The sequence below is a fragment of the Lepidochelys kempii genome, chromosome 1 (genome assembly GCF_965140285.1).
Source record: "Lepidochelys kempii isolate rLepKem1 chromosome 1, rLepKem1.hap1, whole genome shotgun sequence".
NCBI lineage: Eukaryota > Metazoa > Chordata > Testudines > Cheloniidae > Lepidochelys > Lepidochelys kempii.
This window is the reverse complement of record NC_136380.1, coordinates 81,318,912-81,338,773: the sequence shown is the minus strand read 5'-3', so window position 1 is coordinate 81,338,773 and position 19,862 is coordinate 81,318,912. Positions and strand designations below refer to the sequence as shown.

At 45.6% G+C, this 19,862-nt stretch overlaps 1 protein-coding gene across 1 annotated transcript; it reads right to left on the bottom strand.

Annotated features, from left to right (window-relative positions):
- Positions 1-2,946: 2,946 nt before the first annotated feature.
- On the bottom strand, positions 2,947-19,822 carry CLN5 (CLN5 lysosomal BMP synthase). Its single transcript, XM_073347092.2, has 4 exons — positions 19,300-19,822; positions 15,089-15,254; positions 13,691-13,916; positions 2,947-5,127 (listed from the first exon to the last, which is right to left on the bottom strand). Exons 1-4 carry the CDS (start codon positions 19,410-19,412, stop codon positions 4,616-4,618), a joined length of 1,017 nt encoding a protein of 338 aa, XP_073203193.1. The 5' UTR covers positions 19,413-19,822; the 3' UTR covers positions 2,947-4,615.
- Positions 19,823-19,862: the final 40 nt, after the last annotated feature.

The following is a 19,862-nucleotide window of genomic DNA, read 5'->3' as shown; positions in this document are numbered from 1 at the left end:
GCAGCTCTGATTTGAATGTCCCTTCGCTGCAGGACTTGGGATTGCTCAGGCCACAGCAGCAGGAACATCTGCAGCCACTGCTCATTGTCCCAAACCTGCATTATGATACAATCCCACAAGTCAGTGCTCATTTCTTGGGTCCAGATGCAGTGCTCCATCATCCACAACTACTACATGTATGCCAACAACCACCTTGAATTGTTTTTCACTATGTCCCTTAGCAATCTTTCCTTGAAGAAATTGTTATATCCCTGTAATGGTCCTTTCTGCAGGTCTGCCAGTACAGGAGGGCTGTGCAGCCTGTATTTGCAACACACCTGCGACTAGTGCAAAGCTGGGGGGCGTGCTGTTGTGGATGGCTGCCAGAAAGGTGCTCCTCAGGTTTGTGGAATTTTTTAAAATGGCATGAAAATTATGGGTTTTGGATAACATTATGGGATGGTGAAAGTTGCATGCTGGAAACTTGACCACCAGCTCCCAGAGATCTAACCCCACCAGATGTGAAAATTTCCCACAAGGCATTTTGCCAAATGGTGGCATGTGACACACTGGGCTACCTACCCATGGTGCATCACACTTTGCATCAACACAAGCACTCCTGGTAAGTACATGCTGTGCTGACCCAAGCATGCACACCAACAAGCGCTATGCTAACTTTGGCAGCTGTCCACCAATGTAACTTGTATCAATCAAAGTTTGTAGTGCAGACATGGCCTGATACAGAGTGCTTAGATATTGTCTAGGCTGTGGAAACGTCTCAGCTGGCAGATTTTGCCCTGCCAGTGACTGAACGGTAAGATGTTCCTCCAAAGCTGCATAAAGCAGAGATCCTCAACATCATAGATCTGTGGCCCTCATTACTCCAAGGGAAATTTTCAGGTAAGGCACTGCAATTTTCATGTTGCCAGCCTAACCTGCTCAAACCATACTTAATGAAAGGCAGGGAGGGAGGCAAGAGTAGAGTTTCAAACTGGTAAATTCTTGGCGTTTGTCTACAAAAAGAAGAAAGTATTCTCTAAAGATTCATTTCACTAAACATTAGTAAGGTCTTATCTAGCCCTAATTTCAATAACTGGTGCTGCTACTACTTCTTACTAGAACAAACCCATGATCTTCACTGGCAGAGTTTACCCCACATTTCAAGCTTTCCTTGGCCAAGTATGTTGTTGGCTTTTGTTTAATTGATATGCAGGGGAGGAACACTCTGCTTAGTCTGGCTGAAAATCATATTTGTTGTTTAGAAGCCTATGTTTAGGCTCCCAATTTTTTTTAAATCTTAGCCTTTATCTACAATAGGGTTTTGCATTGATGCAACACTGCTTGTTGGACACAGGATTTCAGTGAGCCCAAGAGCCTCAGTGGATCAAAGGGTCAGGATTTATGTGGCTCACAGGAATATGCAGAGTAGTTAGTTACAGTAAATGCAACTGTTTTGTCAAGGATATTAAACCCTCACAATTTAGGCCTCTCAGGGGTGAGAACGAATTTTCCAGGAAGCTGCTTATTCTATAGGTGCCTGCCAGGGTGTCTCTGAAACATTTGGGACTAGCCTTTAAAGTGACAGAATACTGGATGAGGTGGACCACTAGTCTGACAACTATATTGTTATACTCTGTTCCTATATTGCTGAAATTAGTGCTAATCACCCCTAAGGCCTAAACAAAGGAGACAAATTTAAAGTCAGACTGAAAGATCAAAGGAGACGAAAGGCAGGGGTGGATAATGTGGGAGTCATCTATAACTGGTTGTTGGTTCTTAATCTCTCCCGGGAAGCTCCATACAGAAGGAAGCCATCCTTTGCTAGAAGCTCCCTTAAGCTCAGGCAGGGCCAGTCAAGCTGTCCTACTTGAGGCTCCTATAGGCTGGTAAGCAATGCAGCAGCCAGAGCTGCTGCTCCAGGGGAAGTGAGGAGAGATGTCCACTGTTCCTCCCCATAGTAACACTCCCTGCTCCCCAGACCCGCCGCCAACTGCCCCCTGCCGCCTCATCCAATCCCCCCCTCATTCCTGAGTGCCCCCCTGCGACCTCTGCCCCATCCAACCCCCCTGTTCCCTGCCCTCTGACTGCCCCAACCCCTATCCACACCCCCAACCACACCTCTGAACTCCCCTGCCATCTATCCAACCCCCCTGTCCCCTGACCGCGCTGCCTGGGGCGCTGGTGGCTGGCGGCGCTACAGCCATGCCGCCCAGAGCACCGAGTCAGGCTGCAGCTCTGCAACTGCACTGCCTGGCCGCCCAGAGCACTGCGCCCACGGCTTGGGGCATGGCTGCGGGGGAGGGGAAACAGCATGGGAGAGACTGGGACTAGCCTCCCGGGCCAGGAGCTCAGGGGCCGGGCTGGAGGGTCCCACGGGCTGGATGTGGCCCGAAGGACATAGTTTGCCCACTTCTGCTTTAGACAATAGCTCTAAAATGAAATTGCTCCTATCCATGCTAGAATCTATTGAACATAATTGGCAACACTAATTTTTATTTGCTAGTCCTTAGAGCAGAATCATCAAGATAACTGTACTATTGTTGGAGGCAGTGGCAGATACTGAGTGAAGCAGCTACTTTGGAATCAACATGCCCAAAAAGAAGAAGAAAAGATGCAGGGCTTCCATGTACCAAACATCAACTACCTGAGGCTTGCAACCTCCTCCTTTGGCCAAAAGTTCTAGCTATTAGTCTCTAGTTTTTATTTGGCAAGTTCGGTAATGCATTTCACTGATTGATGCCTTAAATTTGCTAGGTCTTCTACAATGTAAACTATACTGAATGTTAGGGGAAAATGTAGTAATTGTAGCAGACAGAGGGGGGAGCTGTCAGAGGGAGAAGGGGCTGTATAATACAGGTCTAACATGGGCCCTTATAATCGTACCCTGGTAGCTCTACCACCACTGCTATGTTAGCATATTCCAGAGTAGAGTGTTCATTTACATGAAAGGAATAATGCTACCAACTGTTATTAGACCAAATATTTTAATCTTTATTAACAAATTTACAAGTTTTGATGTTGCTTCTGTAACCAGTCACTAGTTCCAAATGTCATGCTTATAAGAAACACACAGGATCTTTTCCAGGGGAAAATGCAATATGCCGCGCTTATTGGCAATACAACAATTAGCATATGCATTCAATCACACGCACAAGTCGATGTTATAGTTACCAGTTCAGAGTCCGGAGCAACCTAGTGGCCAGCTGGGCTGATCACAGGTACGGAGGAGCCGGGTTCTCTTGGTCGCAACACGATCCTCCGGGGAAGTCGTGGCAGGACGAACCCAAAGTTTCATGACAAAGCACCCTGTTTATATAGTGATCTTTCTTCATTGGGACCAATGAATTTTGCACTGTCATGCTGTAATCAATCGCCATTTGACGAGTGCTTGTTTTCTTAAATTGTTCTTCTCATCCTTTATCTGTCTCTCAGGAAGTTACCCCATGCTGATTTTGATCACAGCTATCTTGTCCTGATTGATAGGTGCCTGCTTCATCTTTAGAGTCGTCAATCTGCTCTCCTCTGACATCTCAATAGGGACATGTTGCAATCTCCTGGCGCCTTTATCTCTGTTCTTGGTTCTTCCCTAGAACATCTGGTCCGGTGATGGCCTTCATACTTATCTTCTAAAACACACATTCCTCATTCACACACAAAACTGGAATGATTTACACAGAACATTTGAACAGGAACATCAAATTGCAATGCAGCACAAAACAATCATTGCATTATTTTACTTATTTCAAAATGCTAATTTTAAACCTACAACAAAGTGGTGACCCTAAAGGTCTATTACTGCCTTGAAATCAGCTTCAGACACAAGATTCTGGCTGATGCATCTTTACCAATGGCACACTAGGCCATTCCTTTCTGCTTTCAGAAAGATGGCTGGCAGAATATGGTCAAATCATATCATACATCAATACATTTAATACACACTTTATCCTTCATTCTAAATTATACAAAATACAACCATAAAATCCTAGTACTACACAAACAGACTGCAAGCTCAAATTAGATGTGATTATTCCTCTTTCATCAATACCCATCACCTCAGCAGATTACCAACAGCAAAGTGTTCAGACGCTAACTCCCTAGAACCAGAGTCAGACTTTGCACATCACCACCACCACCTTCTAACAAAGGAGTCATCAGCATGACAGCTGTAATCTACTAACAGCTCTCAACCCATTTCCGTGTCTGCTGACTTCATCATGTTCCAGGACAACTGGTCCCAGTTCCATCCTTTCAAATATGAAATATACACTGTTCCAATGGGTATAAGGTACATTTTTGATGGAGTCAAGCTAGCAAGCCCCTGTGTCTGCTGGTAACCAGCTCCTGCAGATTCCCATCCTTAAGAAGAAGCAGATGATTGGCAATCATGTGGCCAATGACAGGTCCAAACCCCTTGAGAATTCCGGGGCTGTAATGCAGCTAGCAAGCAGGGGACTCTTTGTTCTGCCCTTCCTTGGGTGAAGAGTCAATGAATATACATAGAACCTACATTCAAAAAAGCCTTCTCACTGCAGATACAGTATAAGGAGCTGCCATTTCTGCAGTAATCGTACCAATATAACATCAACATCCTTAGGAACATCTGGGAGAAAGGGCATTTTTGGTACTAATGAAATAATTACAAACCAACCTTCATATAGTCTTCATTAGGTAAAGGGATCTCTTCATAAGTTATTTTGATGTAAGGGGACTTCATAGGTAAAAGCCAGTATTCTAAGTTGTAAAAGAGGTAAAACTGGTGGTTCAAGACAACCTGATCTACTATTTTTAAGACATTCAAGAAGAACTCCTCAACAGACTGATGAGGTTTGAATAGATAGTAGAAATCTCTTATGGCTGCAGCCACCGTCTTGTTTCCTAGAGGTCCAAAAATAGATGTTTCATTCCCCAAATAAATGGGTTCTCCAGTAAACAAAGTAATGCTGGTGTAATTTGTTTGTATCTTATTAAATACAGCCCCTAAATCGGCCAACTTCTGGTATGTTCTTAATATAAATTTCGAGCATTCATAAGATTCAAACCACACTACCGCATGCTTGTCAGGACTTGCTCGAACTGTCCAGGTCTCATAGTATATGCCAGTTTCGTTGTCACATTGTACCCATTTTCCCATTTGGTTAAACATTGTTCCTGTAAAAAATAAAAATAGGATATGTCCATAAGCATTATGGAAAACAATACTGACAAATGCATACAATTAATAGATTACAAAGCTAGAAGGGACCATTATGAACTTCCCCAAAATACTTCACAATGAGCATGCCTTTTAGAAAAAATCCAAACGTCATTTAAAAATGGTCAGTGCTGGAGAATCCACCACAACCCTTGGTAAATTGTTCCAATGGTTAATTATTAAGGCTATGATTTCGTCATGGAGATCGCAGAATTCACGGAATCCGTGACTTCCAAAGACCTCTGTGACTTCAGCCTCGGGAGCTAGGAGCTGAAGAGTCCTGCCACCTCCCCCAGCGGCGGGGAGCCGTGAGGTACCCCCGCCACCTGAGGCAGCGGGTCCCCAAGCTTTGAGCCGCCATGGGCGGTGGGGGTACCCCGCAGCTCCCGGCCGCCACAGGCTGCGGCGGTACCTTGCAGGTCCCAGCTGCTGAGGGTGACGGGGACCCCGGAGTTCCCCGCTGCTGGGGAGGGGGCAGGGAGACCCTGTAGCTCTCTGCCCCACAGGTGGTGGGGTCCCAGAGCTCCCAGCCACCCTGCAGCTGCCCAGCCTGTGCCCATTTTATCATGGAATATTTTTAGTAACAGTCAGGGACAGATCATGGGCTTCCGTGAATTTTAATTTATTGCCCCTGACCAGTCTGTGAGTTTTACTAAAAATATCCGTAACAAAATCTTAGCCTAATTAATTACTCTCACTGTTAAAAATTTACACCTTATTTCCAGTCTGAATTTGTCTAGCTTAAACTTCCAGCCATTGGATTATGTTATACCTTTCTCTGCTAGACTGAAGAGCCCTTTATTAAATATTTATTCCCTGTGTAGATATTAATAGGCTGTACTCAAGTCATCCCTTAACCTTCTCTTTGTTAAGCTAAACAGATTGACCTTTTTGAGTCTATTACTATCAGGCATGTGTTCTAATCCTTTAATCATTCTCATGTCTCTTCTCTGAACTCTCCAATTTGTTGACATCCTTGAATTGTGGGTGCCAGAGCTGGATACAATATTCCAGTAGTGATCACACCAGTGTCAAATACTGAGATAGAATACAGGGCTATTGACAGAGGTAAAATATAGGGTTATAAACCAGAGGTTCCGCTGTTTATGCATTTCAGGATTGCATTAGCTCTTTTGGCCACAGCATCACAATGAGAGCTCACATTCAGCTGTTTATCCACCATGACCCCAAAAGCTTTTTCAGTGTCACCGCTTCCTAGGATATAGTCCCCCATCATGTACATATGGCCTACATTCTTTGTTCCTAGATGTATACATTTACATTTATCCATATTAAAATACTTTGCTTGCACACACTTTACTAAGCAATTCAGATCAGTCTGAATCAGTGACCTGTCTTCATTATTTATCACTCCCACTATTTCTGTGTCATCTACAAACTTTATAAGTGATGATTTTATGTTTTCTTCCAGGTCATTGACAAAAATATTAGTGTAGGGCCATGAATCGATCCTTGTGGGATCCCACTGGAAACACACCCACTCGATGACAATTTTCTATTTACAATTACATTTTGAGACCTATCAATTATACAGTTTTTAATCAATTTAATGTGTGCCATGTTAATTTTAGATCATTCTAGTTTTTAATCAAAATGTCATGTGGTACAAAGCCACATGCCTTACACAACTCTAAGGGCTTGTCTTCGCTACTGTGCTAAATCGGCTGCCGCTGCAGTCTTGCCCTTCTCATATCCATTCAGAATGCTCTTGCGAATACCCTTTTCCTAGCCTGTTGCTTTGACCACATCACCTCTCTCTTCCATCCCTCCACTGCATCCCCTTTCGCTATTGCATCAAATCTAAGCTGCTTATCTTCACTTGTAAAGCCTTTAACTGTCTATCCCTACTCTGCCTATCCATCTCTCATTCACTTACCTCCAACTGGCCCATGATGCCAGCATCCATCACTCACTTGTCAAATTTTCAAATAAGCACCTGTGCTTTCTCCCATGCTGCCCCTCACTGCTTCAGAGGGGCTCCCCATACACATCCGAAAAGCCACTTAATTGTTCTCCTTCAAATCCCTCCTTTAAAAAAAAAACACTTTTGCCCCAAAGCCGACAAAACACTTGGCAACGGTTTGCTAAGACCACTGCCTAATATACTAACCAATTTTGTCTCATTGTTTCCTTGTACTCCCCTGTCTGTCTGTCTCCACCTGTTTTGTACTTAGATTAGAAGCTCTTTGGGGCAGGAACTGTCTTTTTCCTGTGTTTGTACAGCACCTAGCGCAAGGGGGTCCTGGGCCATAACTACAATACAAACAACAATAGCAACAACAATCCTATTCTTTTATCACAGTTAGTTGAATTTTTGGAACTTCCTATGATTCAGGTTCATAATAAAGCAAGTCATAAATCCTGTATTAACAGCCACCCTGTCACTGTATGCCGCACAGAGAAGAATTTTAATTACACTTCACATTCTTGGGGTGTGCCGCAGTGTATATCGTGGGATGGCGTTTCCCTCTCTTCACAAGACTGGGATTTTTATTGTTAAATAAAAAACACTGGCCACAAACAAACAAAAGATTATGCACGAACTGGGCATGCAATTTAAATTATCTTTTTTACTTTTTTAATGTTTCAAAACATATGCCCTTACTAACAACTCTGACTCTTTAAAGTGATTTTCAATTATTACAAAATGTAAATCACCAAAACTGGCACAAGCTACCCAAAACACGTTCAAACCTACCCACTGAAGAAATCCAACCCACACACATTTCTTACGAAGTTAAGGTCTGAGGGAGTAAAAGTGCCATGCCGTATTTTCTGAAGGTCAACACACTCCATCTTCAGAGCAATGAAGAAAGTGATTTCCAGAGCATTCTCCTATCACAGTGAGAATGCCAGTAAACCACAATTGCACAAGAAATGCTGTGGTATTAGGAGCCCAAAACTGCAGACTCTTGGTAGTGCTGATTTGCTTAGTTTTTGCAGCATTGGGTCCCAAGGTAGTAGGTCCAAAACCTCCCCACAGATTCCTTTGCTTCCTTGCAGAAAATGGTTTCTGAGGGGAAGTAAAGAGAAGCTGCATCAGTACTCACTCACCCTCCCTGGCAGCTTGGCAGCTCAGATGCTTCTGTTAGGGCAGCCAGAGAGAGAGGTAAATCACTGGTGGAAGTGGGATCTGGGGATGCGCTGGCCGCCCAGGGATGTTACCTAGGCCAGGGAGATGGTAGAATCCCCATCCTTAAAAACCTCTACGGCCTGGCTTGACAAAGCCCTGGCTGGGATGATTTAGTTGGTGTTGGTCCTGCTTTGAGCAGGGGATAGGACTAGATGACCTCCTGAGATCTCTTCCAACCCTAATATTCTAGTCTCAGCTGGGTGGGGTGGGGGAGGAAGAGGAGGATTGAGATGGAGTTCCCCCTTCCCTGCATAGAGCAGCCGGGGCTGGGTCAGATCAAGCCCCAGAAACTTCCCCTGGCTACAGGAAGTTCTGCACCATGGGGGTGTGTGGGGGTGTCTCTGTGCAGGGGGAGGGGGGGTCGTCTAGATGCACGGGGACTGGGCGGACAGGGAGCACAGCTCCCTGTACAGTGACACCCTCCCCACACCAAGCCCCCTCTGCATCAGGAACCCCCTGCACCTGGAACCCCCGACTGAGACCCTCAAATCCCTACCCGGCCAAGCCTCACTCCCTGCATCAGGATCCCCCACACCCAGACCCCCATCCCACTGAACAGCTGCACCCTGACCCCCACACATCCTCCCCCCCGCGCACACACACACGCACACTGAGCCCTAACCACCTTCATCTAGACTCCCCTGCAGAGTCCCATTCCCCCTGCATCCAGAACCCCACACCGAGCTGCCTGCACCCAGATTGCGCCACACAGACCCCTAGTGCTCAAGGGAATTCTGCACCAAAAATTTAAAAATCTGCAAAGTTCTGCATATTTTAATTGTCAAAATAACACAGAAACGCAACAACAATATATCCACATCATTTTCAATTATTTTCCCACAAGTATTTTGAAATAAAATTACCAAAATAATTGAAAATGGTGTGATTATATTGTTGTTGCGTTTCTGTGTTATTTTGACAATTAAAATATACTCCCAGAAGTGGCCAGCTCCTGGGGGTGGGGTGGGGCAGCCAGCTCCGCCACACGCTGCCCTCACCTGTAGGTACTACCCCTGAAGCTCCCATTGGCCATAGTTCCCCATTCCTGGCCAATGAGAGCTGAGGGGCGGTGCGGGGGGGGCAGTGCCTGCAGGCGAGGGCAGAGCACAGAGCCCTCTGCTCCCCTAGGGGCCACAGGGACGTGGTGTCGGCTGCTTCTGGAAGCAGCATGGGCCAGAGCAGGCAGGGACCCTGCCTTAGCCGTGGTGCAGCGAGGGGCTGGCAATCCCACAGGCCAGATTTAAAGCCCTGACGAGCTGGATCTGTCCCATGGTCCGTAGTTTGCGGTCCCCTGCACTAAGTAGTAATGATCACAAGACAATTAGATTCAACATCCTATGGGGAAGTCAGGTACCAAAAAACAACATAAATTACACTAAACTTTAGAAAGGAATATTTCAATAAAAAGGAGACTAGTCAAAAATGCCCTAAAGTCAAAAGTAAAGGCAGTTAAATCCTTAGATGTGGCATAAGGAAATAATAGCAAAGTCTCAGAAGGCATGTATACCTCTGAACAAAAAGGCATAAGGAAAGCAAAAAGGCAACCAGTCTGGCTAAATGGCCAGGTTAGAGAGGTTATTTGAACCAAACAGATCTTTCCAGATTTGGAAATATAATCCCAATGAAACCAATAAACACACATAAATTACAGCAAGCAATATGTAAAATGGAAATTAGGGGGGGTAACATGGATTTTGAAAAGCAAACAGCTAAAAAGGTATAAAAACAAACTATGAAATTTTGTAAGTCTATTAGAAATCAGAAGCCTGCAAAAAACTGGTGGTCTGTTGCATCAGAGGAGTGAAAGGGAGCAATTAAGGAGGATAATAAGGATACTGCTGAGAGAACAAATGATTCCTTTGCCTCAGTCATCACCATAAAGGACGTCAGGGAGATAGTTACCTCAGATCTGCTCTCTTCTGGTAATACACATGAGGTACCACCAGACATTGAGGTGTCAGAAGACAAGTTGATGGAGCAAACTGATAATTTAAAAAGCATCTAGTCACCAGGCCTAGTGTACGTCCAAGAGTGCTGAAGAAACTTAAGTATGAAGTGGCACACTGGCTACCAAAAATACACAATCATTAAAAACAGCCGGTATACTTTGGACAGAAAGGTGATATCTATGTTATAAGAAGGCTCCAAGGCTGATCCAGGGAATTACACACCAGTAAACCTAACAGCTGTACTTGATTGAAACGATAATTAAAACCCAAATAATAAAACACCTGGAAGATCATGATATGATGAGGCCTAACCACAAGGTTTCTGCAGAGGGAAGTTGTCTCAATAATCTCTTAAAATTCTTTGAATAGGTCAATAAAGTACCGGGCAAAAGAGAAACAACTCCCCTTCAACAAGGTCCCTAACAAGAAGCTACTAAAGAAGCTAAGTAGCCCTGCGGTGAGAAACAAATTAGTGTCCTGGATCAAAACTGGTTAGCATACAGAAACAAGAAGTAGAAATGGTCAATTTTCATCATGGCACAAGGTGAACAGTGGGGTGCCTCAAGATTCTGTGCTAGGTCCAGTGATGTTTAATACATTAACAATCTGGAAAGGATGCAAGTAGTGAGGTAGCAAAATTTGGAGATATTATAGAGTTATTTAGGATAGTCACATCCAGAGATGACTGTGATGGACCAAGCTAAATAAATGGACAGCACATCTGCAGATGAAGTTCAGTGTTGGTACATCCAAAGTAATGCATGTTGGAGGGGGGGAAAATTGAACTGCCTGTACACTTTATATGATTCTTAGTTAACTGTGTCAACTCAGGAAAGAAACCTCGGCATCAACGTAGACAGATTAATGAAAAACCACTGCTCAGTATACAGCCAAATTCACAACTGATGAAAAGAAATACTTTTTCATACAATGAATAATTAGACTATGGAACTCATTGCCACAGGATGTCACCAAGAGGGAGCATTTAACAAGAATTAAAAGAGGGATTAGGTATTTACAAGAACAACAAGAATATCCAGTGTTATAACAATCAACGTTAAACATTTTTGGAAAGGATATAAAACCTCATGCTTCGGGGCTTAAGCCAATCTCTAATTAAGAAGTAGGAGGCCACTGGGAGGGGTGGGGGGGGGAGGAGAAAGAGATTATCCCACATCTGCCTACTGTAGGTTTTTTGCATCTGCATATGAAGCACCTGTTGCTGACCATTGTTACAGATAGGAAACTGGAGTAGATGGACCATGGACCTGATGCTGTCTGGCAATTCCTATGTACACCAAATTAGCACATGTATATATGATTATACGAGACACACAGGAATAGAGATTCAGGTAAAAGATGTATGAGTGTCATCAATGTGCTGCAGCACTACAACCCAAACCATCTGACTTTCTCCCCAAGCAGATTCACGTATGTGCCAGAGAACAGGGAAAATGGAATGGAGTCAAGGATTACCTTCACAAAAGGCCCTTGGAAAAATGAGCAACCTGCCAAAACTGCACATAGCATCTCCCCAAAAGGAAAGTACCTCACAAATAATATTCTAACCACTCCCGCTAGGACCCACAGGAAAGTTCAAAAATACATTATGATCAACAGTACCAGAGGCTACCAACAAATCTGAAAGAACCGGTGTGGATGTATGAATAATATGGAGGAGACCCATGTAGTTAGTTAGTTAAGGCTCTGTCACTTTATATGGGCTGCTTTTTATTTCTTAGCAGCATCAGTCAAATGGAATCTGCAGACTCAAAGGTTGAGATGCCAAGCTGATGAAAATGGAAGGGAACTTAGGTAGAATAATACATTACGTTAGCATTTGAAGCACATAAGTCCATAGTTTTAATCGGATTTTTGCTGCTTAGAAAGAAAAGCAGCCTGTAGAGCAGGGGCGGGCAAACGTTTTGGCCTGAGGACCGCATCGGGTTTCAGAAATTGTATGGAGGGCCTGGCTCCCGCCCCCTATCCGACGCCCCCCGCTTCTCGCCCCCTGATGGCCCCCCGAGAATCCTGCCCATCCAACCCCCGCATTCCCTGACAACCCTTGCCCCATCCACCCACCCTGCTCTCTGTCCCCTGACCGCCCCCAAACCGCCCCACCCCTAACTGCCCCCCGCCACCCCATCCAACCCCCCCTCTCCTTCCTGACTGCTCCCCCAGGACCCCTGCCCCATCCAACCACCCCTTCTCCCTGACTGCCCCTGGAACCTCTGCCCCCATTCTACCCCCGTTCCCTGCCCTCTGACATCCCCGACCCCTATCCACACCCCCGGCCCCTGACCTCCCCTGCCCTCTATTCAAACCCCCTGCCGCCCCCTTACCGCGCTGCCTGGAGCACCACTGGCTGGCGATGCGGCTGCACCAGGACAGGCAGCCACGCCGCTCAGCTGGAGCCAGCCACGTACCGCGCAGCACAGAGCAGAGGGGTCTGGACGGGCTCTGCAGCCCTGCTGCCCAGAACATTGTGCTTGGCAGCGCAGTGAGCCGAGGCTGTAGGGGAGGGGGGACAGCGGAAGGTGGGCCGGGGGTGAGCCTCCCGGGCCAGGAGCTCGGGGGCCGGGCAGAATGGTCCTGCGGCTGGATGTGGCCCACGGGCCTTAGTTTGCCCACCTCTGCTGTAGAGTGTGCCAGAGGCTTAGCAGGCTAGGTGAACATACGGAACACTTCTATACATTTTATTTAAAAGGCAGCAGATTCTTGTATGAGCTTTTCATGCAATTTGTTCAGTATCTGTTAAGGAGAGTATTATTTTATTCTAGCATTTCAGTTTCACATTAAGGGGCCATGATGAGCCTATAATGTAGATTGAACCAAGAAGCTATTTTGATAAGCTATACAAAAAGACTAAGTATAATAAATACACCACTTGTCCTGCAATATGAGATAGATAATCCCAGTAGCAGTAATAGGCCTATTTGCAGCTTTATGATACAGCAGTTGGAAAAAAGAGACGAGTGACTGTAGCTGTTCTTGAGAGCATTTCCTGTTGTGCTCTCAAACCGATAAATAGAACACAACACAATTCTCTCAATTTTTCCATTTTAAAATTCATCTGCCACTTGACAGCAGGAGGTTGTGTTCCAACACAAGTGTATGAAAAGAGGCCAGAATGGTTCCGCTGTTTTGCTATTTTTACACTCAAAAGACTGCATTATTCCGACAGAGGTGCTCATGTGACATAGCAAGCAATTCTCACTTAACAGCATCTTTTTAGCATGGGTTGTTCAAAGAACAGTATTACCATATCACTTCCTATATTCAGAAAATTAGAAAACTAATATTTCAATTTCAAATTAACAACTTCAGTCACTGTGCATTGCAAATGACTCACAAAAAGTGAGTGGAAAGATATTGTCTGACATGATATTAGTGTCACCACAGGATTCCAAAATCTACCTGATATAGTAGTCACCAGAACCAAGGTCCCATTTTCCTTCCAGTGTACATCATCTATTCCTTCATAAAAGCAAGCAGCTCCCTGATTACACCAGAATGGTGCATCCCTGTCAGGCCGGAGATGCGGAAATGTGCAGTTTCCAAGCTGGAAGAGTTCATACCATTCCATTGTGTAGTTTTTGCCAGTTAGAGAGCTCTTGAAGCCAACAGCATCATGCATAATATTCTGAGGAAAGATCATGAACACAAAGAAAAATGGTCTGGTAGTGGCAACTTCACTTTGCATTACTTACCTACTGTACAGTAGTTTAGAAAACAGGGTACTGTAATGGGATGTACCACACTAAATTACACAAACATTGATTCACATCATACTTGTCTGTATCCTGCACCTACTTCCATTTGCAGCCTGTAGTAGTGGTAATTATGAGTTAGATATTCAATCGTAGTTAGGCATCAAACTCCCTCTTACCTTTGCATATCCCCCCCACCCCAAATTGTGGGCCAAGGATCAACAAACGAAGCTCCTTTTGTGGACCCAATCCTGTACAAAGTAATGTAAAGCATTTGAAAACCTCAGTGTTGCCAACTACAAGCATTCAAAAATCATGAGTCAGGCCCCCAAAATCATGGAATTACCTTAAAATTCATGCTGTTAACAATAAGCGTTGGATTCAGCTTATTTGCCTTTTCATTTTTTACTCTCTAGAGTCCGCCTATTTAAGCGTCCCTCTGCAACCATGAGGGCTAGAAACTTACTTTTAAAAAAAGCAGCTGAGATTCTGTTGCATTCACATGATTCCAGGAGCTGTGGCTTTAAGAGAAACACCATATATTGTAAGAGTTGTTATAAAAGTCAAAAGAGTTGGCAACACTGTCAGTGAGTGATCCACAGGGAAGACTGCAGTCTGGTTTTCCAGATCAGACAGATATCCATGTTCATACAAAATTTAATTCAAATCAGACTTTGTTTACTGTGAGATCTTACTTCTTCATTTAAAAAAAACAAAACAAAGCTGTAGATGTATAAGATTAACAAGATCTTTCCTACACACTAGCCAGACATTTTGTCATAAAGGATCAACTCAAAGGTGTTCTTTGTAAGTGATGTTAAAGTCAATGTAAAAATGCAAATAAATACAAGTTAATGCACACACAATACATTTCCAATGCTTGGTATGTAAGGGCAAAAATACCACATCATGTTCTTTTCCTAATCTGTCTTGAATTACTCCCATAATTCGTTTCAAGGTTAGTGGTTTTCTAGCCCATAGCCTTCAATACTCCACACAACTGTGCTGAAATAGTACAATGAATGAAGTCCTATTGTTGACATTTGCTGCTGAATTTAACTGATTTGCAACTACAAATTTTTGTTAAATGAAAACATCACCTTACCAAATGTCCAAGCAGATCCCCATATTTGAATTCCCACACTGGAGCCTGTAATCGATAGACTTCAATGACATCCTCATCCTTCATTACTGGAATGAGACAGCCAGTAGGACAGAAAGTGTAACGAGCTTGACAATAGGGATCTGTTTTTGGACGGTAATCAAAACGCCTACGTTTAAAAACAAAAGCATGGAAAACTCTCAGTGTAGCTTCAGAGGAAAGGTAGGAAGCCACAAAGACACTTATTTTAAGAGCCACTTTCCAAAACAGCCTCTAATGGCCTGATTTTTAGAAGTTCTGAGTACCTGGGGCTCCCCTTAAAGTCAATGGGAGCTATGGGTGTGCAGCACCTTTAAAAGTCATAATACCTCAATCCTGAAAACACGTACACAAATGAGTTCATAGGATTACTCAGGTGCATGTTTGTAGGACTGAGGCTTAAAATAGCGTCTTCAATATGTGCAAATAATAACATTTAGATGTCTAATGTGGGAAACAATGTTAATTGCACTGTAATTACTTGCACTTGCAAGTAACTTGCACACACTACACTGTGGTCACAAGATTAGAGGTTGGTTTAAGATGTGTCTCAAAATTTGGTCCTAAGGGCTTTTCTACACAGGAAATAGCTATTCTGGAATAGGTATTCCAGAATAGCACCCTGTAGACACTATTCTGGAATAAAAATTGACTTTACTCCAAAATAATTATTCTCCTCACAATGTGGAGTAATTATTCAGAAATGAGATCAGTTTTATTCTGAAACAGTGTCGACAAAAGAGAGTTATTTGGGAACAGCTAAATTATACCACAACAGCTATTCTGGAATACTGATACCAGTTAATTTCCCCCATATAAAGAAGGCCTAAGAATATGAAATCCACTCATATCCTCCAGAGATTTTCAGCTCTCCCATTAAACCTCATTCTAGGTAATCATACCTTGTTTTCACGATAACTGAAAACCAGACTCTACTTGTATAGTACTATCAATATAGAACATAAAACCATGATTTCTCCACTGCAAAAGTTCTCCAATAAAGATATGAGATGATCAGGCTCCTATATGCTTTATAAGGGTTGGTTTTGTTTCAACAAGTTTGAAGTCATAGCGCCTAATTCTGCACCCACTGAAGTCAATGGCAACCCCACCACGGACTTCAGTGGATGGAGGAACAATCCCTCAGTTACTATGTGTTTTGTTTCCTTTCTAGCATTCAGTAATCAGTCTTTGATACTGGGAATACACTGCCCCCATGGGCAGCGAGTTCTATGGGCCAGTGCACCAGGAATATTCCTGTCCCAGGGGCCCAGCTCCAGCAAAGTTTCCCACCTCCCCACCACACACACTCCCCCCACGTTTCCTCCGGCCCCACCTGCCACCCCCAGGCGATTATAAAATAGCCCGCGGGCTCCCGCCGCCACCCAGCAGGGCAGCGGGGCTAAGCGGCTATCTGCATGCTAGTTCCACGTGGCTGCTGGCAGGTCCTTGCGGCCCGTGTGAGGGGGTTGTGCTGCTGCGCGCTGCCCCCGCCCCAAACACCCCTGTGGCCAATGGGAAGCTGCAGGGGCGGTGCCTGGAGACAGCAGCATGAGGAGACCCCCCCCGGCCTGCCCCGCCTAGGAGCCGCTGTCGGAGGGGGTGCCCCAGGTAAGCATCGAACCCCCCCATCCACTTCCAGAACCTGCACTCACACCCCCTCTGCAAACACACCCTTCGGCCCCCAAATTTCCTCCTGCATCCCCACCCCCGCACCTCCTCTCGCCCCCAAACTCCCTCCCAGAGCCTGCACCCCTCACCCCGCACCCCCTCCCCCCTAACTCCCTCTTGCACTCCCACCCCTCCCCTGCACCTACTTTTGTCCCCAAACTCCCTCCCAGAGCCTGCACCCCTCCCCCCCATCCTGCACCCCGCACCTCCTCCCCCCTAACTCCCTCTTGCACTCCCACCCCTCCCCTACACCTACTTTTGTCCCCAAACTCCCTCCCAGAGCCTGCACACCCACCTGCTCCCGCACCCCTGCCCAGAGCCTGCACCCAGCACCCAAACTCGTTCCCAGAGCCTGCACTCCAGATCCCCTCCCCCACCCAAACTCCCTCCCAGAGCTCGACCTCTCACCCCTTCTGCACCCAAATTCCCTTCCAGAGCCTGCACCCTGCCCCCCAATCCCCTGCCCCAGCCCAGAGCCTGCACCCCAATCCCCGTCCCCCACCAAACTCCCTCCCAGAGCCTGACCTCTCACCCCTTCTGCACCCCAAACTCCCTCTCAGAGCCTGCATCCCCACCCCCTCGTGTACCCCAATCACCTGAACCCCAGACCCCCTCCCCCACCCAAACTCCCTCCCAGAGCCTTAGGCTGGTGTGTGTGTGGAGTTTGCGGGGGGAAGGGGGGGGTTGTTTCTGGGCACCACCAAAATTTCTACAAACCTGCTGCCCCCCTATCCCTCATACACTCACTAGATGTAATAATTTACACCCCTCTCTACCCCCTCCCACAAGTCCTTCCCTACTTTATAACACTGAATATTTAAATTTTAATTTAAATTAAAGAAAAAAAATCCTATGGCACAATTAACTTCTGTTAGCACTGAAGATTCCATACAGCCATAGAACAGTGAGCAGGAATCTATATTGGTTCATGCATCAATAACAATTTTTAACTAAGTTCCAATTACAAAATATTTTGACCTGATTTTCTGAGGCCTCAGGCAGCTGCAGCTCCTACTTACTACAATGAGAATTAAATTATAAGTATCACTGAAAATTGGGGCACTTATTACTGTTTGTGGCCAAGATCCACCAGCTAGAAAGAACACAGGTTGATTTTCAGATTCCAGGTCAAGTCTACAGGACCTATCCTCTTACTCATAAATTGAGAATTTGATGAGATGCTACTGACAAACAAGGAATTACTCTGAATGACTTAAAAAAGAAGTAAGTCCCAAACTTTAATTTTTTTTTTTAAAGGAGTCAATTGCTGCCAGTAGGGAATCGTTAGTACAGATTTATAGTCTCTCTGGAAATCTGAGTTTTAAATGGAAAGCATGCCAGGTGCTTTAACTATATCACTATTAACACCTTATTATGTACAATAATGAAATGGGAGGATGGAGTCTACCAAACTAAAACAGGTATCAGAAAAAAGCAGAGGTCTCACTTAAACAGTCCTTTGGCAAACTAGATTTACTAATGTACTAGAACTAGAAAAAAAATGACTAAAATGGTTCGAGTCCTGACACAGAAGTTCCAATTTTTAGGGCACTTAAAAAACACCCTTAGAAGAAAGAAAATCATTGCAGAAAAGAAATCAATGGTGACCTCAACATTTTTCAGCACTCTGCAATTTTCAGGCTTGCTCTTGACCCATTACACACTTCCTCAATCTGGACTGGAATTTTGAAAAGCAAAAACCAAAAAAGCCATCTTAATTAGTTACACAATATTTCACAAAACTTTTTGCTAAGTCAAACCAGTGAAGCACAATGACTTTCTGGAGTTATGAAACCTGTTTTCAGAGACTGTCCCTGGTTTTTTGTATTGGTTTAAGACTCTATCTTTTGCAGGCAGAAGAAGGGAAGTAAGTAGTTGCAGTTTCTATGCTTAAACAGTTCAGAGATGGCTTGATTTATAATGTGCTGTACATAAGAATGGCCACACTGGATCAGACCAATGATACATTTCCTCTGAAGCAGCTGACGCCACTGTCAGAGCACAGGATACTGGGCTACATGGACCATTGGTCTGACCCAGTATGGCCATTCTTAAAGTTTTTTAAGGCTTTGACCAAAACTGCAACTTGCAAACTGTTACTCACTTGGATAGTCCCTACTGATACAAATCAGCCCTTTGATTTCAAAAAGAGCTACCTGGATGAACAGAGACTCTTCCTGGGTGTATACCTCTGATTAGCCACTTCTGCAATCAAATCCAGGGGTCATTTCCAACTAAATAGGAAGCGTGCCTATAGCGCTGCAGGCGGACACTCAACGTAGGCCTTTTTAACCCTGTGAGTCCCTGAACAAGGAAGCTTTACAATGATGTCTGGTTTACACACACTCACCCAAAGAGGAGAGGCAAAGAGGCTCTGAATTAAGCGTCTAAAACAAACCCCAAAGTGGGAGTGATTTCGGCTGCCTGACTCTGTGTGTGTGTGTGTGTGTGTGTATACACACACAGTGAGTCAGCCTTGCTCCTTGAGCAGCCCACCAACTCACCTGTAAGGCACAGGCCACTTGCGCTGCTGCTGGGGCTGGGATCCTGCAAAGCGGGCAGGCATCCCAGCCACGAGCAGCAGCAGCAGCAGCTCCCGGTGGCCATCAGCCCTCATCTCTCGGCGCGGCCCCTTCCCGCAGGCCCCGGCCGCTGGTCCGGACGCCTGAAGCTGCCCCGGGTGGGGACGAGGCAGCGGACTCGAGTCCGCCCGTCACATGGGCTCCGTGACTCAGCCCTGGCAAGGGCGGGGGGATTATGCGGCCTCCGTTTTCCTTTCGCTTTCGGCTTCCTCCTCCTCCTCCTTCCCCCGCCGGCCTCTGCTCGCCTCTGCCCCGGGGCTGGCTCACCAAGCAAGGGGGCGGGGAGGGAGCAGACTGAGCGCCGGTCGCAGCTGGCCGCCTGCGAGGCCTTCGCCCCGGGCCCTTGCAGCGGGGGTGGCACCGTGCCCGCGGCCAACTTCTTGGTCCGCCTTTGGGCATCCAGTCTGGGGGGGCGGCGCACCAGCCGGCGGGGGGCTGGTTGCACTGTAGCTGCAGCCCGCGCCGGCCGGGCGCCGCTTTTCTTA

What these genes read in the sequence shown, in the direction of transcription:
- CLN5 (XM_073347092.2), bottom strand. Translation starts at nt 19,412, where the DNA reads ATGAGGGCTGATGGCCACCGGGAGCTGCTGCTGCTGCTGCTCGTGGCT. An exon ending in GGGATCTGCTTGGACATTTG is followed by an intron (nt 13,917 to 15,088) that starts GTAAGGTGATGT and finishes ATCTTTCCTCAG; the next exon opens with AATATTATGCATGATGCTGT. An exon ending in TCTGGTGACTACTATATCAG is followed by an intron (nt 5,128 to 13,690) that starts GTAGATTTTGGA and finishes TATTTTTTACAG; the next exon opens with GAACAATGTTTAACCAAATG.